Raw genomic sequence first — 26,771 nt, 5'->3', positions numbered from 1 at the left:
CCCCCCCCCCCCCCCCCCCCGCCAACCCCAACCTACTGTGGTGGTGTCTCCATCGGGACCTCTGCCTCCACGCCTCACCCCTCCACAGTCCTCAGCAGGGCACATGGGGCCCTTAGGATATAACCCTCCCCCCCTCCATGTGCTTCTTGCCACCTCACCCCAGGTGAGCAAATTGAACAACCTATACTTGACTGCCTGGCTCATGCCCAGAGCCTCTGCACGTGACACGCCCCTTAGGAGCCCTGCCCGGCCTCAGCAACCCCCTCAACACCCACCCGCCTCCACCAGTTAGGGACTCCTCTATCTTCTGTACTTCTGCCATATGTGTCCATCTCAGCCCTTGTCATGTGGTGTCCCCTGCTGGGTTTAGTGACTACTTTTATTTTGAAATACAGATTCGTAGGAGCTTACACAGGAATGTACAGGGAGGTCCTGCACCCAGCCTCCCCCAGAGCTAACATCTCGTGTAACTATAGCACAACATCAACACTAAGAAATTGACACTGGTACGATCCGGAGTTTACTTGGACTCTACCAGTTAAATGTGCCCCCGTGCGTGTGTGTACACGTGCAGCTCCAGGCCGTGTTACCACATGTGCTGTTCCCGAGTTGACCTTAAGAGTGCACATCGGTCGTGCTCCTGCATCCTCGGGGCCTGATACACACATAGGCACTCAGTAAATGTCTGCTGCCTGCATGCCTTAATGAGCAAATGAAGGGTGCCTGGTTGGCTCAGTTGGCAGCATGTGACCCTCGATCTTGGGGTTGTGAGCTGGAGCCCCGCGTTGGGAGTAGAGGTCACTTCAAACAAAACAAAACAAAACAGAACAAAACAAAACAAAACAAAACAAAGCAAGAAAAAACAACCATGCATGCACCCAGCCAAGGCAGGAGTCTTGCAAGAACCTTGAGTGCCTGGAGAGGTGAGTTCATGGTCACTGGAGCACAGAGAAGCATGTGAAGGACACGGGGAAGGGCCTGGAAAGATCATCCAGGGCTAGAACACGAAGGCCTTTGTCAGGTTTGGGTTTGGACTGTATTCTACCCGCCAGAGAGACACAGGAGGGTCGTGAGCCTCGGCAGTCTGGCGGTACCATCCGTGCTGACTGGGAGGACGGCTCGCCGGGAGGCAGGGCAACACCAGGAAGCTGGTCGGGTCCTCCAGCAGACAGCCAGCTGAGAGCCAGAAGGAGTAAGGTGGGAGAAGTTGAAGGAGGAGAGGGGGCAGGAGGTGGGCACCTGAGGAGACAGACGGGTCGAGTGAAGGTCCCAGCCTGGATGAAAGATGGATCTTTGGGTGGGTTTTGAAGTGCCTTTGTGCATCTGAACAGATGTCTCCAGTTGGAAGTTTGCGGCATAAACAAGAGATCCTAATTTGGGTATCTGACTTTCAGGCAGGGATTGGAGCCCCTGGCCCAGCTCCCTCGGTCATGGTCATGAGTGGAGGGTCTGGGAACCACCCCAGTCTGGCTGAGCCCCTGCCAATGCGGGTAAAAACACAGGGGTCTCTGGGGGTGGGGGACAGGAAGGACACTGCAAGCTGTAGATCACTGTAAGCATTTTGGACAAGAGTGCTATCCTGGGCTTCTACATCTCTCGAACCTTCTGCTGGCTCTCCTTCATACTTCATAAAAATTCTTTAAAACCAGCTATAACCACCACAAGAAAAAGCAACCCAAACAAATGCTAAAAACGGCAGCCAGTGGCTCTCTGAGCCTCTCCACCTATTTTTATTTTGCTTGCACGGAGCTCCATGCTATAAATATGCTCATGGCATCCGCACAGGAACTCAAATGCCAGCACAGCCGACGAAGCTGACTAACCACAAAAATGCCAACTCACCAGACTGAGGAGAAAGAGCTGCTCTGAGCGAAAATCAGGTATGTTCTAGGAGGTCTCAGGCGCTAGGTGAACAGAGAGGAGGGTGGGTACCACTGCCTGTCAGCTCTCCGTGGACGAGGCACAAAGGACAGCTGGTGATGCTGGGGACTGTCCCCAAGGGGGCAAGGAATGGGCTGGCAGGTCTCCAACTGCCGTCTCTGGAGGCCCATGGTGGAGTCCAAGCCTCCTTGAAGGGAGTCTGTGAAGGCAGGAGCCCTCCCTGGGCAGGATTATACAGCTGTCCCTTGAACAACCCTGGGGTGAGGGGCACTGACTCCCCCACACAATTAAAAATCAGCATTTAGGGGTGACTAGGTGGCTCAGTCGGTTGAACGTCTAACTTTGGCTCAGGTCATGGTCTCACGATTTGTGGGTTCAAGCCCCGCGTCAGGCTCTGTGCTGACAGCTCAGAGCCCAGAGCCTGCTTTGGATTCTGTGTATGTCTCTCTCTGCCCTTCCCCCACTCGTGCTCTGTCTCAAAAATAAATATAAATGTGAAAAAAATATATTTTTTTAAAAAATCGGCATGTAACTTTTAACTCTCCCAAAACTGAACTATTAATAATAGCCTAATGTTGACTAGAAACCTTATGGTTAACATTGATTAACATATAGTGGTATATGTAATATCACAGGGAAGACAAAATACATTCATGGTATCCTGTATTTATGGGAAACGTTCTACATGTAAGTGGACCCACGCAGTTCAAACCCATGTCATTCCAGAGTCAGCTGCCATCTCAGATGAAGGGAATACTGAGAGAAAAGAGGGAAAACCCAACTGGGCCAAAAAAACAGGCGGACATAGGAAAATAACTGGCAAGTCCAACAGTAACAAAAACATGTTACAAAAAAAAGAAAAAAAGAGTATCTTTAACAAGTGTTAAAGAGTCTGATAAGGCTGCCTGCTGTGTGATTCCAACTATAGGACATTCTGGAAAAGACAAAACTATGCAGACAGGAAAGGGTCGGGGGTTGCCAGGGGGTGGGGGAGGGGAGGGATGAACAGGCAGAGCCTGGAGGAATTTTAGGCCAGTGACCCTGTCCTGTGTCATCCTGTCATGGCACGTACATGACATTCTGCATTTGGCAGAACCCCACAGAATGTACCACTCCAAGAGTGATCCCTAACGGGAACTATGGATTTAGATAATAATAATGCTCATTAGTTGTAGCAAAGATCCCACACCCATGCAAGATGTTAGTACCAGGGCACTGTGTGTGTGTGTGTGTGTGTGTGTGTGTGTGTGTGTGTATACGCACAAGTATGCACATAGGACATCTCTGTGGGCTTTCTGCTCAGTTTTTCTGTAAACCTAAAACTGCTTTAGAAAAGAAAATACACTAATAAAAAATACTATGGAAAGCACAAGGAGGTCTGTAACTGTTACATCTGAGTTTTGTGGATCAGCCTTACTTAAAGCATTAAAAACACTGTGGCTGTAGAACATCTTAGATAATTCTTTGCATTTATTGCATGGGATTCTGCAATCCAGATAGCTTTCATGGCCTCTCTCTTGTCTTGCCCAGAGGGCAGTGTTGCTTTTTGAAGACTGTAAAAAAGTGTGCTCAAGGCCTGTTAAATAGTATCTTGATCTTTGTTAAGAGAAACAGGAAATCTCTGGAGTGGCTTTAGATCTTGTCTTTTCTGTGTACCACCCCCCGCCCCACCATCCCCTTGTCCTGCCTCATGAGATAGATCATTCTAAGGGAGAAAAATAAAGCCTTAAACAACTTAGTAAGATTCTTGGGAATTAATTCAAACTCCAGTAACTTTTATTGTACAAGTGTCTTATACATTGTGGGTGCTCAGCTAATCCTGGAGGGAGGGATGGGGGAGGTGGATGGATGGTTGGTTGGTTGGATGGGGGGAAATGGTAGCAGGAGCAACCTTCCTTCTTTAGGGGTTGCTCTGAGTTATTAGTAAAGGTATTAGAGAGGCTTTGTTGGGCCAGTTGAAATGTAGAAAGATCACTTTAAAATGTAAATAGAGAGGTATTTGTCTTCAAAAGGTAAACTGTGAATTAAAATATTCTATGTTAAAGGCATTAATAGATTAAGATGAAAATGTAAAAATGAAAATTTCACTGCTAAGAGATGGGGCAGATTTCAAAAATGAGGTAGAATATTGGTTCAATATGTCTGGTGGTATACTCTTACTCTTGTATCATTGCAGATATTGCTGGCTGGTTAGAAATGTCTTTGCCTGGTACAGTGACTTCAAGTCATAGGATTGATTAGAATTCCTACCTGGCTCTAAATCCAATGTTTTCGTCACACTTACAAGAAGCCAAAACGACTGATGAAAAGTGCAGTGTTCAGTCGACCAAACCATGTTTTGTCTACATCGTTTTTTTTTAACTTTTTTTTTTTATTTATTTTTGAGACAGAGAGAGACAGAGCATGAACGGGGGAGGGGCAGAGAGAGAGGGAGACACAGAATCGGAAGCAGGCTCCAGGCTCTGAGCCATCAGCCCAGAGCCCGACGAGGGGCTCGAACTCACGGACCGTGAGACCGTGACCTGAGCTGAAGTCGGCCGCTCAACCGACTGAGCCACCCAGGCGCCCCCATCGTTTTTTAAAATGAGTGCTGAATGATTTATTCAGATAATACCTATTGTTTTGATTACAGCACAGAGCTTTTAAGGAGGAAAAGTACTACAAGTACTTCCCCCAAAGGGGCTGCATTTTCCTTCCAAACACGATTGTCTGCGAGGACAGAGGAATTCACCCTGCATTTACCTGTATTTAGTCAAATCAGGTCATGTGTGGTTATGCACTGGGATTGAAGCCCAGGCCTCCGAGAGGCCCAGCCTGGTTTTCCCTAGGGAACTCGTTCCACCGGAATCCCAAAGCAGCTCACCTTCATACCCTGAATGTTCTTCAGTAGGACATCTCCGATTCTTTGGTAATCCCCTCTGATGTGGGCATTTGAGCGGCCTTCCCTGAAAGCAAAGGCAAAGGGGTTGGAAACAAAAGCATTAGCAGTGGAAACATAACCGGAAAACATCTGGCCTCAGATCACAAAACAGCAAGCTTTATGCCTTCCTTTCCAATCCCCTATTATTTGTACCTCTCCCTTCTCCGGGCGTCACACAATGTTAGCGCCGGAAGGAGACTATGAAATCACCCCATTCTTCTGCAAAGAATTCCCCTTGTACTTCGAAAGAGACAAGGAAGAACCATTGTGCTATCATTTTAATTTGGTCTAATTTAAAATTTTTCCCCGTTCACGCTTGGGTGATTTGGGCGTCATTACAAGAGCTTGGAAATCACTAACAGACAAGGTTTCTGGTCCCAAGAGCCCTGAGCTTAAAGCAGACAAAGAGCTGCGTGGACAGCCCTGGGGAAAAGAAAAACATAACTGAGGTACAGGAGCCCCATGTGTGGAGGTGGGAACAGGGGCAGAAGTGGGCAGGATGGGTGTCCCAGGTACAGAGAGGGCCAGGGAAGGGAGGTTCCAGACTCCCCCCAGCCAGAGATGCTGGGTGAAAGATGACAAAGATATGGGCCCTTTCAGCAGAGTTTTGGGTCTACTGTATTCTTCTTTCTTATGGCTCTGGGCTGTAGCCCATGTTGATAAGCTAAGAGCTTAAGCAGCAGAGAGGAAAGGAGTATCAATAACGGTAGGTGGTTATTAAGCACGGTCCACTGTGCTGAGCACATTATAAGCACTAGTTCATCTACCCCTCATGACGGCCTTATGAGGCAGGTACCATCATCAGCACCATTAAACAGCTGAAGAAACCGAGGCACAAAGAAACCACGCGGCTTGCCTAATGTCAGCTATCGTGAGACCGTGGGCCTGAACTTGAGTCCAGGGGGTCCAGCCCACGCCCCTCCAACCATGGCACGGGTGTGTATCTGTGAATTTACCCACTGATGGCTAATATCTTCAAACGAACTGTTCAGGAGAGCTAGAAGCTAACTTAAATGAGAGGGATGCATGAAAAAGAAAAAAGGTAAAAATCCGGGCATGGGGCTTCCAGTCAGAAGTGAGAGCCCCAGCTCGGGGCTTCCCGCAGGAGGCAGTGAAATGACACATTCCCCTGGTTCTAACTCAGCAGACACGTAGATTACATCACCAGGGAGACAGAGCACCCAGACCCACGGGGTAGTTAAAGCTGCTCCGGAATAAAGGGACAGACAACATACTTATGCTCCCAGCCTGGGTCAGCTTCTGGGAGCTTTCTTTATTGTATTCCTTTCCCCTCCCCCCCCACAGAATTCCCCAATCCTTCTGCTTCCTCTCAGCTGCCCAAACAAAGGGTGTTGGCAGATTGCCTTAATCACTGCTCCTCTTCCAATTGAGTCTGGATTCTGTCCTCCACTCCCTGAAGTGCTTCTGTGAAGGAATACCACCAACCTCCTAATTGCCTAAACCCTGCCCCTAGGCAGCTTCTCTGGGCCTGGGGGCCCCAAACTCCAGGCACTTGGCTCTCCAGCTTTGGGAGGCCTCTGGAGGTCAGTTCTCAGTCCTCGTGGCCACCTCCCCCTCTTCAGGCTACTCCTGAGAGGTCTGTGTTCTTTGGGAACGCATCTGTGCTTATGTGCTCTCTTCACTTCCTACTTCTTCCTGTATAATCCCTGGATTCCCCACGGGTTCTATGCATGATGCCAGATCTGTACCCAAATGCCCCTTGTCCAAATGACCCAGGGACCGTATTTCTTACACCCACCAGAGGGTTCTACATGAATGACCCTGCAAGTATCTCAAACTCAAGAGGTTCCAGAGTTAATTATCTTACTGCCCAAACTCAATCCCCTTCCTATGTTAACCCCCTTGATGATGTAACTGTTCTGCCCCCCGCTCAAGCCGGGAACCTCAGGTATCCTCCCTTGTCTGTCTCTTCTATCCCCCACCCAGTGGATCAAATTCCTCCCAAAATGGGGTCACCGGAGAATGTTTAAGTGACAGACTTAAACCCAGGTTCTGCTTTAGAGACGGTGCTCAGTCTATTGCTAATCACCGCATATTATTCTGCCCTGTCAACCGCAGGGTGGAGGCATCTCCGGAATTTTAGCAAATGTTATTAATCCAATCTCTATTGAGAAGTTTATTGTTTGGCCATTCTGTTGATCCTGATGTGTGCCTACTTTTAGTTGAGAGTTTACCTGTTGCTCTCTTCTTTATACACTTGGAGAAGGGAGCTCTGGCCTCAGACGGAAGCTTTCTGCTTTATAGAACCCCTCCTTCAAGCCTGCACCTTCACCATCACGTGATGCTCTGGAAGGAGCTGGAAAGCTCCCCTTCCCTTTCCCCGCTGCTCACCCCCCCACCCCCGCTCCAACACCTGAACAAAAAAAGCTACTGAGCCAGAATGTCCTGATTTTGACTAAATGCCACACATTAATAAGAGAAGGCAAGGCACAATTGAAACTCGATTTGTGGGTATGTAGATATGACCTGAAACTTATGTAAGTGATCCCAAAACTTTCAAATGGGCATACCATTTGACAAATGCAGTTAAGGAAGGTCTTTAGTTAGTTCAAAGGACATAATTTAGATATTTTAGCCAGAGTCCTCCGGATTGGCTGGGCAAGGGGAGAACTGGGGGGGGCTTTATTAATAACAAGCAATTTCCTCCTTCTCGCAGATAACGCCCAAGGGAAAATGAAGTGCTGGGAAGCGACATGGGGGTGGGGTGGAGCATGTAAGTGGAAGTCAGATTTTATTGACTGCACATCCTTCTTCCCACTGTTAAAAGAAAACGTACTGATGTTAAAGCCCCAAACTCAAGGGGACATTTTCCCGCATCAGCTGGCTAGCAGAGTCCTGTTTCTCTGTCTTTGGCATCTTTACTTTCATTTTAGAAATAGCACAGTGCCCTGTGCCCTGGGGAAGACAGTGATGTGGATAAATTCAAACAGGGCCAGCTCTAGGTGGTGTGGGGACAGAAGGCTGGGGCCCCAGAAGTCAATGCATCCGGTCCAGGCAGCGCTGCCCGCCTCCCGAGACCTCCCCCCTCAGTAGCACACATGGCCAGTCCCAACCCCTGTGTGGTTCCAGAACATGGCACCAGTCCATGAGAATAGGGCAAACCAAAACTGCTGCTTCCTATAGAAATACTGTCATGTTTTTACTTCCTTTGCATGTTAATGCCACCAAATCCACAAGTTCAAAGCATTTGCTTTGTTATTCAGAACTAAAAGGTCATTTTATTATTAAGAACATGAAAAAAGTAATTATAATTCTTCCAGAACATCCTCTGGATGTTAACCTCACAAGAAAAGGGTCCTTGTTTAGAAGACAGGGCCACATAGTTGTTGTCCGTGTAATTACCGCGCGGCAACAAAGCTGAAAATTCTTTTGACAATTTCACTTTGGAAACCCATGTACTCAGAAGCTTCCCAGAAGCTAAATTCTGCCCCGTGCACCATGATTAATACACTCCCTGGAGCAACGACACGTTAGCTCAGCGCTGGGCCCAACACACCCCCACACCCCCCACCATGAATCTCCCAAGTCTTCCTGCCCCTCGGTAGACACTTCACTCACGACTATGTGAGCTAGTCACTAACTCTGCAGCAGACAGGCCACGAAGAGGAGGAAAAGGCTAGAAGGGCCAGTTCTCTGTGGGAGAGACCAGTAACGAGGCTGTCTCCAAGGGGCACAAGGAGCCCTTGCACCTGAGGGCTTTGACTCTGACTGTCGGGAAATACAACACTGACAGTAGGTGCAGGTGGGCAAGGCCAATGGGAGAGATCACCACTCTGCTCCCCTCCTTCTCACGCCCAATCCCGGGTCAACATGAAATCTTCATGGAACCCTAGGACAGTCTACAGCGTGTCCACGGTCTCATGCATTGGTGATACAACCCCCAGCTATCCCACATGGTACTATGCACCCCAGGATGCCATCTCCCAACCGTGAGTGTTTTCTGGGGAGCGGGACATCAGGCCTGGCTTCAGTCGAGTGTCTGATATTCTTTACCATGGAAAGCAGGTAGTGACTGACCCACTGGGCATTTCGAGTAGCCTAGTATTAATGCAAGCATGTTTACCACTCAGCCCTTCCCTTCTCCTCCCGACAAATGAAGCATCGTCTCATTAGACTGAAACATAAAGCCAACTGCCGATTGGAGCTGGGGGGCGGCCCTCCCACCTCACTCTGTGTCTGGGCGCTCCCTGACCCCACAAGATGGACTGAACTTTTGTGAGCCTCATTCTCAGGCCTCATTTGCAAATCAGACATCACATCTTTGCTCTTACTAGTCCCTGTGGTTTCTAGGATCTTAAATGAAAACGGTCTGTGATCACATGTATTTGTGTATACGTGTAAGTAGAAAGATAATGTATAAATAAGCAAAAGAATAAAGACACGTCTTCCATGAATGTGTGGGTGAGGGAGGGTGGCTGGGTTCAACGCAAACAATTTAGCCAGAGTAATACATTGTATTTATATTTATATCATATACCTAATATTAAGATATTTATCTTTTTATCTATTCATGTTTATATATTATATATACTACACACATCTAACATATATATTAGCCACAGGTAATCTATGTTGATTTCAATATTCTTTGATGGATTCCAATATCCTTTGAGATCCCTGGAGAAGAAAATCCAATTCATTTGAATTTTAATTCACATCCCCAGAAAGACGTTCGGGCCGGAGGCATCCTCACTAGGCACATGGCGCTTGAGTGTTTCCCTTTGGTAGCTACAGATAAGGGATTCACTCTCTGAGCGGTACCTGCAGCTGGCAGATGCCTCCCGTTCTTGGTGACATCATGCCCGTCAGTTACAATGCTAGGATGCTTACATCAGCTTTTCTTCTGGGTTTAAGGCCAGGTCCTGTTTAATAAGAGGAGCACAAGTCACAGCCCCACTCACGGGCAGGCTTGATAGCACCCAGATGAGACCTGAAGTGGTCACCTGGGTTCAGTCCTGTTCATGAGCCACACATGAAAATGCAGGGGAACAGAAAAGCCATTTAAAACTCATCAGCGGTCTAGAGAATGTTCGCTCTCAAGTGCTTTCCAGCAGAAACCCGCCTGCGGTTCAGGTGATTGGAAAAACTGTTTTCCTTTTTCTAGGAAAGCAGCTTGGTCTCAAAGCACAGTGGGCTGTCCAGTCAGGAGCAAGGCAGATAATTCAGGGAAAACTAGCTCCCACATGTGACTGAGAACATGTCATGCTACTCATGGGTTAACAGGAAACAGTCACCAACATCATTGTCCCTGGAACCCTGGGTGGACAGTGGAAAGCCAGCTGGGGCAGAATATAATGAATTCAGTGTCCTTGTAGTGTCTTTCTTGGCTTTGAATCAAACATAAAATTTTAAACTTAATTTAAAATTTAATTTAAATTTTATATTAAATTTATATTAAATTTATATAATAAGTGTGTAAGTGACCCCCCCCCCCCACCGCATGGTATACAGGTATACCCCATAAATTCTTTTCCATTGTTTATGCTAATTTTTCAAAACTTTCCTCCATTGCCTATGCTTCCAGGCTGTTTTCTAGGTAGACCACACTGCCTTGTCTCCAATGAGTTTCACTGCTGTTTACCTTGACAGCAATGGTTTTAAACACTTTTTGCATGGTCTTATTTTTTTAAACCAATGAAAATCGTCAAACTAAAGCTGTGACACACAAGAAGTAGCCTGATTTTGCTGAAGGGTCGGGGGGCGGCACTCAGAGAACCACCCCGAGTCTTGCCTTTTGACAACGATCTCGAAGATTCTGAATTCCAGGGAAGTGGATGGAGAGGAACGTCAGGTGCTGTGACACTCACGCATGACTGGAAAGGAAGGCTGCATTCTCCTATCTTCCACTCCAGAGTCCTTTCCCCTTTAAAGCCTCTAAAACTGCCACCCAGTATAGTATCCACATATGGCTGCTTACATCTTAACTCTGCTTAAAATGAACTTTTAAAATTCAATTCCTCACCCATACGAGCCCTATGTGAAGTGCTCACCAGCCACATGCGGCCAGTGGCTATTACTGAACAACGTAGACACAGAGTATTTCCATCACTGCCGAAAGTGCTACTTGACAGCATCGTTCTAGATAGAAAGAGAACATGTTTACAGCTACCTCCCTGCCCCCAGGTTCATGGGCTCCAGGGAAAGCAAGAAATGGGGTGTAGTCCTACCTGGTTTTATACCAACCAACTTTCAGAGCTCATTTTCCATGGGGGGTGGGGTGGAAGATGGGCAGAAGGCAACAAGATTGTTTTGTCAAATGAGACAATTTAACAGTGTTTTGTAAGATGTTGTAGAAATGCAAGGTGCTTTTTTTTATTATTTAATTAAAAAATTTTTTTTAATGTTTATTTATTTCTGAGACAGACACAGAGCATGAGAGGGGGAGGGGCAGAGAGAGAGGGAGACACAGAACCCGAAGCAGGGCTCCAGGCCACGAGCTGTCAGCAGAGAGCCCGACGCAGGGCTTGAACTCACAAACCGTGAGATCATGACCTGAGCCGAAGTCCGTCGCTCAACCGACTGAACCACCCAGGTGCCCCACAAGGTGCTTTCTCATAGCAATGTGGCCAGTCTTAAAGCTATCATTTTTAACACCTCTAGAGTACGGACAGGGATTTCTGTTCTGAGAAAAGGGTCAGAGGCCCCCTGATCTCTTGGCGTGGCCTAAGTAGGAAAGAGAGCAGGCGCTCTTAAGTACCCCTCCCCCACAAGGACACCCCTTTCAAATCTTATCCGGCTGGTCTGGCTGCCTCCTTGACACAGAACAGAGAGAAGGATGAAACCAGAATACAAGCCCTAGGAGAGTGATAACTGTGTCGTGTTTTGTTCACTGAACATTGAGGAGAATGACTGATTTATAATAGGGACGCAATAAATATTTGTCCAAGTCTGTGGACACGGGGATTCACACACACACAGCTCAAGGTTCTGAAGTAGAGTGATGGCCCTGCCACCAGAGCCCCAAATGTGTGACTTGGAAGGAAAAGAGTGTGTCACATCTTTACCCCATCACGTGTGCACGTGTGTGCATGTGTGTGTGTGCATGTGTGTGTGCATGTGTGTGGCCAGGAACAGCCTGAACAGCATGAGCAGCACAGGGGGGCAGGCAGGGGCTATTTCAGATCATGCCTGGGGCTGGGGTTTCCCAGGGGCCAGAAGCTGTTCTCAGGTTAGTTACAAGTGAACAGCAACGAACCAGCTTCTTTGGAGTTCTTCCCCTCTAAACGTTACGCCTAAAGCCTCTGGTGCTAAAGGCATAGTGACAGCAGACCAGCTGGCTTCAAAATCCAGTCGTGCCCTTAACCAGCTGTGTGACATCTGCCAAGCAACTCACCCTCCCTGTGCCTCATTTCCTCACCTGTGAGGTAAGGAGATAACAACAGTATCTACCTAATGATGTGCTTGTAAATATTAAAAGACATGATACACGAGCAGCATTTAACAGTGTCTGGAACACAGGGAATGTTCAGTTCACGTTAGCCAAAACTCTCACCAACAAAATCGGCAAGCAACCTCTATTCTTTTTTTTCAATCAAAGAGATAAAATAAAGTCCTCCTGATGGTAACATACAGAAGGAGCCTCGTCTCAGATTGTAATGGTCTTAACATCTCTGTTGACCTAAACCAGAGCGAAAGAGATACCACAGATAATGCTCTCTGCTCTAGGGTCCCATAGCCGTGTACCCACCTTGTGTCCGATTCAGCCAGAGCCAAAAACACCACCGCTCAAGATTTCCCAGCCACCACGGGGAGTAGTGGAATAGTGAAATACGGGTCCTCAAAAGTTCCTAGCACGTCACATATATGTGTTAATGAGCAAGCAAATAGAAAAGCTTCCCTAAGACCCAAACAGGAAAGGAGGCAGTTAGCAGTTTATACTTGTTGAAGAGAACAATGCCCGACAGCCCATGTGGTTTGAGAAAAGGTAGCCTGTGGAGGAAGGTCTACTCTCCTTCCTCCTCTTGTTCCCTCAGTAAATAGTGGGCACATTTGGTGTGAAACTAAGGCCCCTGAGAAATTCCACAGGGAGGGGGCAGAAGGCCCTGTCAGCAAATCGAAGGACAAGGTTAAGAGGCGGTTGAGTAAGATATGGAGGGCAGGACCTGGAGGCCATGCTTCCTGGGTTCAAGTCCAGCGTTAACTCTCCCACCTGGGCAGGCTGTCCATCCACCCTATTGACCGAGGCTGAGTCCCCTCATCCGAACCTGCCTCTTTGCACCGTGCGGACGGAACAAAGTATATAAGGGCTTGGAAGGAGCCTTGCTGTTGTTTCTGTTGCAATCCCTTGGGAGCGGACAGAGAGGCTCCGAGGATATGCTGCGACACAGCTAAATTCCACAGGAGTCACCTCGGATATTACCATCTCAGTGGTGGCCACTTCACCATTAAATAGTCTCTTGGTGGATTAGAAAAAAATCTGAATCCATTTTCTCAGATTTGAGCCCTACAGGTGATATTCCTGTAGACAAAGCCATCACAGGGCCAGTGTTGGCCAGATGCCATGTACTTCCTGCCCCTTTTGAGAGAACAGCACAGGAGGGTGTCCGGAGCAGAAGGACCTCTCGGTGAGCACAGCTGACATCCCAAAGCCAGGAGCAGAAAGAAAGGATGCAAGGGTTGGGGGCACAGGTGCCCAACCCTGGCTGGGGCTCTGCCGGGTTCCTGCTGTGTGGCCCAGGGCAAGGCACACTCTCCTTTTCTCCTGTGATGAATGAGGAATCTGGGGCGCCTGGGTGGCTCAGCTGGGTAAGTGACTGACTCTCAATTTCAGCTCAGGTGGTAATCTCATGGTTTGTGAGATCAAGTCCCATGTCAGGCTCTGTGCGGACGGTGCAGAGCCTGCTTAGGATTCTCTCTCCCTCTCTCTCTCTCTGCCCTGCCCCCCTGCTCAGGCACTCTCTAAATAAATAAACATTAAAGAAAGAGAGAATGAGGAATCCACGGCAGATGCACTCTCAGCCACTTTCCAGGTGTAAAGCCTTGTGCCTCAACAACACAGCTGCAAAGCCACAAGCTGAGGATCAGATCAGACCCAAGTTCAAGTTGTACCTCTGTCACTTATGGGTTGTATGTCAGGGGTCTCACCTCTCTGGGCCTTATGTTCCCAATCATACAATGGGAATAACACCTACACCTAGGGAAGTGTTTTTCAACAAGGATCAACAAGTTTTAATAAAGGGCCAGATAGTAAATACGTAGGCTTTTCAGGCCACACAGTCTGTGTCATGAGTATTCACCTGTGAAAGGCAGCCATAGACAATGGGTAAAAAACAAACAAACAAACAAACAAACAAACGCGTGTGGCTATGTTCCAAAAAAACTTTATTAGCAGGAACAGGTAGCAGGCCAGATCTGGCCAAGGGTTGGTCAACCTGGTTTTGAAGATCAAATGGGAAAATCCTGGTGGTCATTTTAATTTTTATCAATAACACCAACTTTACAACAGTACCAGGTGTCTCAAGAGTCTGCACACAGTAAATGCGCATTAACGGTACTTGATTGTTAATATTAATGCCACGACTCTGCACGTGAATCAGACTTTGTAAAAGCACTGTCCATCCACATTTGCCAGACCCCCTTCTGCTTTACAAAAGATCAATCCTTGACCCTTGGAGACATGACGTAAATGAACTTATTACTCTTCGAGATTTACCATGAACCAAACCAAGGCATTTTCACGCATTTGTTTTATAGATATTTTCAGCAACTTGTGTCCAAGGGCCTGTGTTTCTTATAGTAATGTGTACTATTTCTTCTTCATTTTTAGACCAATATTGTCCAAAAGATCTTTTTCTGTGATGACGAAGACGTGTTTTATATCTGCCATCCAATATGATAGCCACTAGCCACATGTGGCTAATGAGCCTTGAAATGTGGCCAGTGTTACTGAGAAAATGAATCTTTAATTTAATAGATTATTCAAATCTGTTTATTTATTTTGAGAAAGAGAGAGAGTGTGTGTTTGAGCGAGCAGGGCAGGGGGCAGTGAGAGAGGGAGAGACTCCCAAGCAGGCTCCATGCTGTCAGCACAGAGCCCAATGCGGGGCTCAAACTCACTGTGAGACCACAACCTGAGCCAAAATCAAGAGTCGGAGGGACACTTAACCAACTGAGCCACCCAGGAACCCCTTGATTATTTTAAATTGAGATTGCTGTCAGTGGCTAGTAGCTGCCATATTGGACAGTGTGGCTTTATAGGTCTTTATCCTTTTCTTACATTGTTTTCCATTTGTAAACCATCTCAAAGTCATTGCGGAAGATGAGGCACAAAAGGATTTGAAACCACAATAAAAATGAGCCTTAACCAGTTATGAAGCAGTTGACAAGCAAACAATCAGGCATTCAACCAAGCCAACACCATTCCCGAGCTCCAGTCTAGACTAAGTGGCACAGAAACGACTGGCCAAGCGCTAAGGCAGGTGCGTGAGGAACTGAGATGCCAGGTGGACTGTGCTGGAGTAAAGCCTCTCAGGATTCCTGACACAGGGTTGTAACCCAGACTTCCTGCTCACAACCAAACTCATCGCTGCAGGGACCCTGGGAGGCAGTGGGATACATCACACAAGAATGTTCCACAAGAAAAGGCATGGCAGCTGATTTTGCTCTAGAAGAAGGAAAACAGTTTTCACGGACTCTAGTAAATGTCCTACAGTGAAGACAGGAGACCTCCCCACGGGACTGGTCTGGTAAGGATTAGGCAATTGTGAACAACGCTTGGGGGACAGTCATTATTACTCCATAAGATAACTGCAGGTGTGGTCTGCAGTCAGCCTTATCTTGGGAAATAACATAGAAATCAGATCCCTTCCTTATGTACACGTGGGAAACAGCCTACAGATGTCTACTTCGGGTGGGGGGAGGTGTGGAGGGGCCGACGCGCACAGAGGACAGGGGGGCAGATGTGGATGTGTGTGTGTGCACCCACGTGGAACGTGTGCTCATGCCAGGTTCGAAGGCCTGCATCCACCACAAGGGGAGAGGACGCTGGGAGAAATTGCCTGTCGTTGAGGTATGTTTCTGGGGAGTGGAGGGAGGTGCAGTGTCCCCACCCGCCCTGCGTACAGGACGCACTCAGGTGTGCAATGAGCTCAGGACACAGGCTGTCCAACCTCAGGGCTCCTTTCTAGCATTTCCCAACATGGTCCCAAATTCAAACCAGGCCAGAGAAGCAAGGAGCTTAACCACCGCAGGCCTCCACGTCAGGGGAAAACCACGGCATCCGGCTGATTGGCATGATCGCCAACCGCATCCCCTTCTGGGTCACTTAAAAAGGTAATGAGTCTGTTTTCACCTTCCATGGCTTCAGTCGGGAGCCCCATCGACCTCACGGAGCAGCTGGGCGATATGGGGAAACAATAATGGGAAATGAAAGAGGCTCCAAGAATGAGGAACATGGTAGAAAGTGGAATGTGTGCACCGTGCGGTCTGCATTCCCAGGAAAAGGCACCTCGAAAAGGCACCGCTCGAGCATGAGTGGGGGAGGAGCAGAGAGAGAGGAAGACACAGAATCTGAAGCAGCTCCAGGCTCTGAGCTGTCAGCACAGAGCCTGATGTGGGGCTTGAACTCACAAGCCGTGAGATCAAGACGGGCTGAAGTTGGCTGCTCAACCGACTTGAGCCACCCAGGCGCCCCCATCCCCACATTTCATCTTGCCCAACTCTGGACAGCCGAACACTAGCTGTTTCCTCAACCCCAGGTGTTGGCAACCTCCGTTTTATTTTCTGTCTCTCTGAATCTGATTGCTCTAAGTAGCTCATGAGTGGAATTGTACACTGTTTGTTCTGGTTTTTATTTCATTTAGCATGTCTTTAAGGTGCATCTGTGTTGTAGCATGTATCAGCATATCCTTCCTTTTTAAAGTTTATTTAGTGTGAGGGAGAGAGAGAGAGAGAGAAAGTGCAGGGGAGTGAGAAGATCCCAAGCAGGCTCCGTGCTGTCAGTTTGGAGCCCGGCACGGGGCTTGAACTCACAAACCTCAAGATCATGACCTGAGCCGAAACGAAGAGTCAGATGCTTACCTGACTAAACCACTCAGGCGCCCCTAGCATCCCCTTCTTTTTAAGGATATTATTCCATTGTACGATGTACCACATTTTGTTTATCCATTAATGATTCACGCATCAGAGGGCACGGGGTTCCTTCCAAACCAAACCTTTTGGCTCCCGTGAATAATGATGCTATGAGCGTGGGTGTAGAAGTATCTGTCTGGGTCTGTTTCTCTCAATTCTTCTGAACATACAGCTAGGATTGGACACTGTTGGGTGCCATGGTAAATCTAGATTTAATTTTTTGAGGAATTCCTATGATTTTCTTTTAAGGATGACCAGCTTCAAAGAGTGGGTAGGATGAAAAGATTTATTACTCATTTTTTTGTTTTAGGATTGCTCACCGTGAAGCTACTATGAAGATGTGCACTCCGGGGGAGGGCTGCAAATCATTGTCTCACCCACACGGTCACCCCCCACTCCTCTTCAGCCCCTGGAGCAGGACAACACTGCTCCACAGGTGAAATCCCTGATCACAGTCCTCCTGAGAGAGGAGCTTCCTTTCTGCTCCGGACAGACACCCTCCTGTCTCTCAACCCCCTAGGGTCCGAGCCTGCTCCTGCCCCCACACCCCAGGGACCCTGCCTCAATCTTCTCTGCACATCGTCCCACCACTCTTCAGACGTGCTCTCCTCGGGGACGCTCCACCCCTGCTCACCCCTCGTGGCTTCTTCCATTTCCTCTGCTGGCTCTTGCTCTGCCATGAGCTACACGTTTATGGAAAGTTGACAATAAGGTGTATTCGGCACGATTCTGTCCCTGGCTCTCCTCTGCCTCACTGTTGTTTCTTGCAGGACAGGATTCTTCTTGTGGGTAACTCCCATATCTACATCACTGCACCGGATTTCTTTCCCAAGCCTGAGTCCTGCGTTTCCAACTGCCGGGAGGACTTCATTACTGACCCCTCAAAGCTGATGTGACCCAGAGCAAACTCAGCTTCCCTCCGTTATATTTGCTTCTTCCTTTCGGCTTCCTAATTTTGTGAGCATCCTCCCAGGTAACCAGGATCAAAGTTCTCGGGGCTTCCCCCTGGACTTTTCCTTGGTCCCGTGGGCCTGACTTGTCTGCTCGGCGACATCTCAACCTCCGGTCTCCCCACCCCTTCCAAGTGAATCTGCTGCCAAGCTTCTAATAAATGCAGCAGACCCTTCTTGAGAACTGTGTGTGCCCACAGCCAATCCCACATGCCTCTCTGTAGGCCTCTTGCCCAGACCCCAGCTCCCTGCAGGCTGATGTTGCACGGGGCACAGCCTACCGAGGCGCATCGTGCTAGAGAATCCAGGTCTGGGGAACGAGTCGGCTGGTGTTCACTCTGCCTGCCAGGCCTTTCGGGGCTGGAATTTGGGACACAGCTCCGAAAGCCAAAGGTTGTAAGAGGCTTTCTCTGAGTGCATTTGAACAGCTGGGCAAAATATCCTGGCTTTCAAAAAGAAAGGCATTCTTCCTGTTTTCAGAAGTCACCAAACCTGTTTCCCGGTTTTTGAAGAAACAGGGTCACCTGGGCTTTGGCCAGGCTGAAACAGCCCATCCCCTCATCAGGTGGGTTTACTCAGGAGGACGCAACATTTGGATGCGGGCAGGTGTGTTTACTGAGCAGGGGTTCAAGCCTCCTCATTCAGGGAAATTCCTGGTAACTTTTCTGCCTTAAGACTTCCCACTGCTGATCGAAGCATAGCACTGCCTCATGTAAAACCATGGTGGCCGTGTCCTTTAAGTACCAAATTTGGGGGAGTTTTAGGTGCATAGTAAACTTTAGATTTCTTTCCATTAACAGTAGTAATTTAAAGAGTATCACCGAATAAAGCCTGGAGTTTAGTTGATGGTAACTTAGTCACGTTAGTTTCCTAGCTGACAGACGTGCCAGCGATGGAAGAAGCTGACGTGAGGGCAGAAACCCTACTGTCGTGGCAACTTTTTTCTAAATCTAAAGTTATTTCAAAATAAACAATATAAAGAAAGATCAGCTCCTCTCCCGCCTTCTGCGAATGGGACAGAAGGCTAAGCCCTTCACAAATACTGTCTCATTTCATCCATGTAACAGGCCTATGAGGTACACATACTACAGATGACACAGTGTAGCTCCACAAGGGCCAGAGGCAGCCAGAGATGTCTGGTGGGGGTGTGGCCGGGAGCGTGGACACAGCCAGAACGCAGCCATCCCCCTCGGCACGGGCCAGCCGGGTTTCCCATACCCCAGACTGAATAGACACATACACGCTGCCTATGCCGTGCAGGCACCAATGGCCCAGACGTCCTTCAAGGCAGAACTGGCCAGTGATGCCCCATGCCCACACTGGACATGGCCCACTCATCCATGACAGGGCCTGGCCCTCCTTCTTTTCCATGCCTTTCTGTTCCGGAGACCACAAGCCCCCAGCGGGCAAAGCCTTATACTTGAGCTAGCTCGCTCGCTCCCCCACCCACCTGTGCATGCATTCACTGCTTGTAGAAGAAACAAGAGTTATAGCCAAAATGCAACTCAGAGAATCATAGAATCTTAGGTTTGTCACAGGAGCTCCGTATCAGTTGTTCCGGAAAAGGTATTCATCACAGTCATCTCAAGAAGCACTTTAGAAATACACACGTCTGGGACTCCTCCCAGTGTTCTGATTCAGGAGGGCTGCATGGGGCCTGGCAATCTGTATTTTTTCAAAACCCCCCATCCCCAATCCCAGGTGACCGTGTTGCAGTGCCAGGTTTGGGGTTTCACCCAACAGATAAATGCCTTCTAGAAATAGTCCACCTCTGCTCAAGAAACCCCAAGGTGGAGGAACTCATTACCTCCTAAGGCAGCCTCTCATCGCCAAGTGTTAGTGCTAGGGAATCCTCTATATTTAGACACGATGTGCCTCTTTGGAAATTCACTGTTTAGATTCTGTTCTCTGATACAACTAAGAAGACACTTACTCCCTTTTCACATGACCAGACTAAACAGAGCCATCAGATTTTCTAGAATCTTCTCTCTTCTAGGACAAATGCCCATAGTTTCAACAACTTTTTTTTTTTTTTTAATGGAATGCATTCTCTATTCCATTTCAAAAGTGAAACTCAGAATTGTGCCTAGTGTTCTGAAGGAGCCCTGAGCATTTTTGGTGCTCTGGTCGCTTTCGTGAGGCAGTCTAGGACAAGCATTCTCGACCCTGGCTACACACAGGAATCATCGGGGAAGTTTTAGGTCCAACCCCTCAGAAATTCTGATATGACTGGTCTGGGGTTCTGCCTGGCTATCAAGATTTTGTAAAGGTTCCAGGTGATTCTGCTGAGCAGCTGATGTTGAGAGCTACAGATACAGACGTGGGGTCCTCTCTGTGTTATTCTGTTGACTCACACACTTATTCACTCAGCCTTTTTGCCTTGAATCCCTGCCAATTCCTCATCATGCACTTGAGGAAGTGACTAGTTGAACTTAGCAGCAGACTTTTACATTTATTCCTGATAAATGTCATCAATTTGATTTGGATCCATTGTTGCAAGGTCAAGTCACATCCTTGAGCTTCATACTGACTGTCTGCTCTCTTTCTAGCTTTGAGTCTTTTACATGCTTCTGGTATCGTCATGTAAAACATGGATAAAATTATAGATCTTTGAAAGATCTCCTGAAAATCCTCTGGGAAATAAATGACAGCAGCTGCTTTTTAGGCAACTGGATATTCTTTCACAGCGAAGGACCAGATGCAAAAGATTTATGGTCACAGATAATAAAGAGTGTGGCGTTTATTCCTAGTATGAAATGTTCCCTACAGCTCCCTGAAGCTCTCTCTGGTGGCAGGGGCCAGCTGAAGCCACCATGCTGAGCTGCCAGGGTACAGCTGATGACATTTCCTGTGTGTGGCCTCCCCAACATTATTTAGGTCACCTGCCACATGGACCAGAGCTGCCACAGTGACACCTGCTCAAGACGCCCCAGCCTACGGGAAGATTTAAGACTGCATTCGCACACATCTCACTGGCCAGACAACAAACTGTGAGTGGATTTCTCCAGAGTTGTAAGTTCTCTGACTCCATTACGAAAGCATCGTCTCACTTTGTAGGAATGATGAGGCAACAGAACATGGCAGAATGCAACCGAGCGTTTCCAGGTAGACTTTGGGAGGTAAAATAAGAAGTTAGATCCTGTGGAATCTTTTTTAATTTTGAAAAGTGGCATTTCTCTTACATTCACAGCCCCAACCTACAGTGTGGCCCTAAAGTGGGGTTTCCAACCTTTCTCCATTTTCAATGAGGCGGTTTCTCAACCCTGGCTCTGCTCTCCTCCCTGGGGCATCTTGGCAATGCCTCCCACCTCCTTCTCATGCAGGGCGAGAACGGCATGTGAATCATCCTAAAGCACACACATGAAGTCGGACACCAGAGCACGTTCATGTCACTACGCAGGAGAGCAGCCCCGTGAACCTGTTCAACGGACACTTGCATCCCACTGTCTGGATCACCTGGGGCAAGAGCAGCTCATCGGCAGCTCCTTTAGGCCCCTGAGCCGTTAAATGCCCTGAGACCGCCTTAAAGTAAATTCCCACCTCCAATGAGGATACAGTATACAATGGCTCCCACCTCTGCCTAAAACACAGAAAGTTTTTGCTATTTTCTCCTGGAGTTTTTCAAATGTATGTTTAGTAGAAGGTCAACTCCCTAAGAGTCTGCATAGAATGGTCTTAAAACAACAACAACAACCCTAATAATTTTCTGGAAAGGTTCTAATTTTACAGAAGGGTACACTGGATTTTGCATCCTATGGCACATGAGGTGTTTCCTGATTTCTTGCACCAGGTTAATGTTTTATTCAGTATTAAACGGACTTAATATTATTTTGAACCAATCTGTTCATGGACGTTTAGATCATTTACAATCTTTCAATTCTAACATGGCTATCTCTGTTGTACATCATTTCACATTATAAATGTATCCTTAAGGTACATTCCTAGATGCGGGATTCAAGGACAAGTGTGTGCGTGGTACGTAGGGTTCTACATTTTTCCAAGCACTTCCTCAACATAGTGCAACAGAATACTGAAAACTGCATGAGAGGTACAGATACTTCACAGACGACTATAAAGCAAGAGCCAGTGACTACCGTCAACTCCCCCTGGGAATCCCTCAGTACGCCTGTTCTTTAGAACCCTCGTTGGCTTTCCAGAAGTACCTACTATCTTTATTTTGTGATATTCACTGAATTATAAGAAAACATGCATTTTGAAGAATTATAAACCAAAGGGGGGGGACATCTAGGATGAGATCTAAATATACATAGAATTTAACTGGGAAATTTTTTTCTTTTTAGTTTATTTATTTGAGAGAGAGAGAGAGAGAGAGAGAGAGAGAACGCACGCACACAAGCAGGGGAGGGGCAGAGAGAGACACAGAATCTGAAGCAGGCTTCAGGCTCTGAGCTGTCAGTGCAGAGCCCGATACAGGGGCTTGAACTCACAAACGGTGAGATCATGACCTGAGCTGAAGTCAGATGCTTAGCCACCCAGGTGCTCCTAACCGGGAAATCATCTTAAGGTTGGCTTATCTCAAGCCAGTTTCTTGCCTTTATCTTTGGCTGTGACAGCTGTTTAGAAGGCATGACACAAAAATAACATTAGGGAGTCGGAGAAAGAGGAGGGTGTGGGGACAAAATGTAATATTTTTTATTTATTTGAAAAAAATTGTTTTAATCCTTATTTATTTTGGAGACAGAACGAGAGAGACAGAGCATGAGCCAAGGAGGGGCAGAGAGAGATAGAGACACAGAATCTGAAACAGGCTCCAGGCTCTGGCTCCCCACCCAGAGCCCGACACGGGGCTTGATCCCACGAACTGTGAGATCATGACCTGAGCCAAAACCAAGAGTCGGACACGTAACTGACTGAGCCACACAGGCGCCCCCCCCCCCCCCCAAAATATAACTGCTAAACGTAACTGCTGTACTCACCACAGGGCTAGTCGTTGTTCAGTCTCCTTGAGAAAACTTGTATGAAATTTGTGCAAAGGTTCAAAATTCGGGAATATGAGACTTTTCAGGGCTTCGGGCATGACATCCTCTTTGCTGACTGTGCTCTGAAACCACTGGAATAAAAAGAAGACACACTTAGAGGTGTAAAGTTGAATGAGGTGATCCTTCAGAGGTGATGCTGCGGCCCAGTGTGCCTGGCGCCCCCAGGGCTTTACTGCTCGGTAGGCAGTGCTCAGCACCAGCGCGGGCTTCTGAGCCTTACTGCTTTTCCAGTCTTCAATTACACGGGGTGAGAGGCACCCGTCTGTTACCAATCGGCCGTGGAGGCCAGGAGGAATCTCCGAAGTGGGCAGCTACTTCGAATCAAAACTTCCACTTTGGCCAACTCCCTGGTAACCACTGATTTAGACCACTGCACCCGCTCTGGTTCAGTCCTTCTGGAACATCTATCTCTGTTGCCTTGTGAAAACGCTGAGCACCCATGAGGCTGCACCGGAGAGAGGGAGAGTCACGGCCTGCACATGCAGTCGCTCGCGAGGCAGGGCTATCCCACAGTGTTTACTGAGCACCTTCTGGGGGGCGGGCAGGCACCATTCATGCCCTGGAGGTGCAGAAGCCCAGTGATTCCTACTGACCTCCAATGTCTAGTTCTTTCCCAGAATCCAGGCGCCATAAAGACATCTACAATGCTTTGAATTTGTTTCTCAGACTGAACAGGACTGATTAAAACAATTAAAGGTGGTCTCCTGTCAGGTTTGCTGACAGGGCTCGATTTATTATCAAGGATGAAACGAGGCTTCCATTCACCTCTGGGGTCTTCCTCAAGCAAAAGCAGCTACCTTGGATGACGGGCCAAACACAAACTGCTCTGCCCTGGTGCACGCACACAGCAAAATGCTCAACTTTCATTTTCTCCACTTCAGAAACTTCCTTCTTTTGCACTTAAAGATCACAATTATACAAATTTTTGTAGAGCATGTTCCAAATTAAATATTCTCTTACCGTCTAATTTCTATCACCCAGAAAACCAAATCCTTTTAATTGGAGTCAGAGAACCCAACATTTTAATTAGATCCAGCTTCTCTCTGAAAGCTGCATATGAGTGGAGGTAAATTATGTAATTGGATGCTTTAGGGGAAAGGCTACACATACCGAAGTGATGACCTCAAGATCCTTCAGATAAGTTCTCTCGGTGGTGGAGACTTCCTTAGCGATGAAGTATGCCTTGTCAGTCGGGAATCTCTGCAAAAGCGATACATTACTAATTCATGATGTTTTATTAACTGGGCTACAGACTAAATCAACTCTTATTTGTCCCCCTTTTTGTGCGAGGAACTAGCAGAAGAAAATGGAGGTTTCCTTCCACATAAACATTACCCTCAGTAAAAGGCCTCCAGTGAGCATGTAGCCACCATGGAGAACAATTCATTCAAAATTGGGCATCGGAAAACCTAATCAACTAGTAAAATATCAGAGCAATGCAGTCTTCCAGGAACTAAAAGCAACAGAAACCACAGCGGCCTTTGTCCTGGGTGCCGGGAGCTGGTGGTGTTGGGTGTTCAGGAAACAGAAGCTACAGTGTTTGTGGGAATATGTAGGGTGGCCAATCTGAGGGGACAAAGTGAAAGCAGCTGGTGACAGACACCATTGGGACTCGATTCTCCGGAGTCTGTCACTTAGGTGAGCAGGCACCTCTCGACAGTGGGCCAGTCAGGGGTTTTGCTTTCTCTTTCAACAGTGAGACGCAATCCCTTGTCGCTAGCGATCTCGCTTCCACAAGAGTCCACCTGACGCCACCTTTGGGGACACACATGACAACACTGAACGTGGAGACTCGAACGGACCCTTGTGCGCCCATGTTTCCGGCAACGGGATTTGGGTAAACAACCCAACCGTCCATCACCAGAGGTACGTGAACACAATGTCCTCGACCCATACGGTGGGGTATCATTCTACCTTAAAAAGGAAACGGACACGCGCTACAACATGGATGAATCCTGACAACATTTCGCCAAGTGAAAGAAGCCGGACACAAAAGGACAAATATTGTATGATTCCTCCCGTACGAGGTACCTAAGGGGTCAAATCCATAGATGCAGAAAGTGGAAAGGAGGTTGCCAGGGGCTGGGGAAGGGGGAGGGAGATTTAGTGTTTAATGGGGGCGGTTTCAGTCTGGAACAACGAAAGAGTTCTGGAAACGGACGATGATGACAGTTAGACAACACTGTGAATGTACTTAGCGTCACTGAGCAGCACGCTTAAAAATGGTTAAAATGGCAAATGTTTACTACTGCCGTTAAAAAAGAAAAAAGTAACGCGCGCATGCACGCAGGTCCCCACACCTTTCTCCGGCCTTCCTCCTCGTCGTCGGTGCGTGGGCACACCTGGTCGTTCAGCAGCGGGCTGACCAAGGGAGAGGCCTGCTTGGTGTCAGGGCTCAGGTTGGGAGACAGGATCACGTTGGTGGGCGCGGCTCCTCCCTGCGAGTTGATGGACAGCTCTGAAAGGTGAGGGCTACCAGTCAGGGAGCCTATTTGGGGATGAGAAGTATTAAAGAAAAAAAAAAAAGTAATTCCTTCTGGGACCGGATTTCTACTTACAATTCCCCCCCCCCCGCCGCCCCGTATCAAATCTTTAGAACCTAACGTGCTTGACTATTTTCTAGATTTCCTGTGAGTTGCAGCTGCCTTAATACTAAAGATACCATAGTATGAATGATTCAATGGAGCCAGAATCACGCAATTAATGGTAAGACAGAGAACTCCGTTTAGGGGGTAGTAATAGTAGTTGAGGAGCACAGTGTATCCCCCCAAATACGATCTTCATCTCCTAACTTCTGCCTTAGCTTCTAAGAATTGCTCGAGAAAGACAGTGTCTATACCACCAGGAGACGTGAGAAAGGACTAGAAAACAGAGCTATACTAAAAGGAAACTAAATGGCTGATGCACCCAGGACAGACTACACCTTATAACAACCACGGCTAAGTAAAGGACACAAGCAGCTAACTCCCCATTCTACAAAGAACAGAAGCAAGCTTATTATACCTGGTGGCGGGCCTTCCATGTCTCTCTCACTGTTTGGGACAGAAACACTAGCATCACATTTACATGCAAAGGTGATCATTTACAAATGCAAAGCTGGAGGTCATTACATTATCACAGTTCCCCTTTAAGAGTCAAAAAGTGACAGGCAATTAATGACTCCTCTGAAAAGGAGATATTAAATCATACGAAAATGTAGAATTACCCATTATGAGTCAGCCAAAGGACATGATGTGTGCATGAAACTCTTTGCCAAGAGAATTTTGCAAATGTCCAAGCCTCACCCCGTGGAACTCAGTGGGATGTTTCAAAATATACTTCTACTTAAGCATTTGCACCTAACACATTTGTAATTCGAATTCAGGTTTGCTAGGACTGGCACTGCGGTAAACAAACTTAAAGTAGCCTGCAGGCTCCTCTGTTACCAGCATGAGGAAAGACGATGGAAATGCTTTCTCATTTTCCGATAGGCGGTTTCAGCTCATGGCTATTCCGCAAACTCGACAAGCATCTTGGAGAGGAAGGTGAAGTGCGATTTTCTGGGGCCATACCCCGTTTTCTTGACATCTATCCTCTCCCTCTGAATTCGTTCATATCCACTTTGAAATTACAAGATGGGATGGCCTTGAATGGAGGGTCGTGAACTTGATCACAGTATGAATGAACCAGCCATGAAACACCACCAGCCCCCACCCCGGCCCTGCTGGACCAGCTAGCTGAGTCACTAACACGTGCGTGAAAAGCCACCACACCCGGAAATAACAGCAAAAAGCAGACATCCTGCTACTGATTATTGGTCAGGACAATGATCCTTGAAGAATGAGATTAGAAAACATGAGGAAGAGACAGATCCAAGAAGTTTGTGTTTTAAAAATCCCTCCATTGAAATCCTTGCATTTTAAACACACATCATTGAAACGAAGTCCTGGT

At 47.6% G+C, this 26,771-nt stretch overlaps 1 protein-coding gene across 3 annotated transcripts in view; it reads right to left on the bottom strand.

Annotated features, from left to right (window-relative positions):
• The window catches only part of FARP1 (FERM, ARH/RhoGEF and pleckstrin domain protein 1), a 294,004-nt gene that overhangs the window by 18,016 nt on the left and 249,217 nt on the right, over positions 1-26,771 (bottom strand). For 2 of the 3 annotated variants that reach the window (XM_049647489.1, XM_049647488.1), the window contains exons 14-17: positions 25,142-25,329; positions 23,952-24,041; positions 22,779-22,912; positions 4,745-4,826 (exon numbers count right to left, since the gene is read on the bottom strand). In XM_049647489.1, the coding sequence (XP_049503446.1) occupies positions 4,745-4,826; positions 22,779-22,912; positions 23,952-24,041; positions 25,142-25,329 (494 nt within the window). The remainder of the gene's footprint in view (positions 1-4,744; positions 4,827-22,778; positions 22,913-23,951; positions 24,042-25,141; positions 25,330-26,771) is intronic. The other variant, XM_049647490.1, reaches the window with a different exon arrangement.

Source organism: Panthera uncia, assembly GCF_023721935.1.
Source record: "Panthera uncia isolate 11264 chromosome A1 unlocalized genomic scaffold, Puncia_PCG_1.0 HiC_scaffold_16, whole genome shotgun sequence".
Classification (NCBI taxonomy): domain Eukaryota; kingdom Metazoa; phylum Chordata; class Mammalia; order Carnivora; family Felidae; genus Panthera; species Panthera uncia.
The sequence above is the reverse complement of the archived record's forward strand: the minus strand, read 5'-3'. Positions and strand labels throughout refer to the sequence as shown.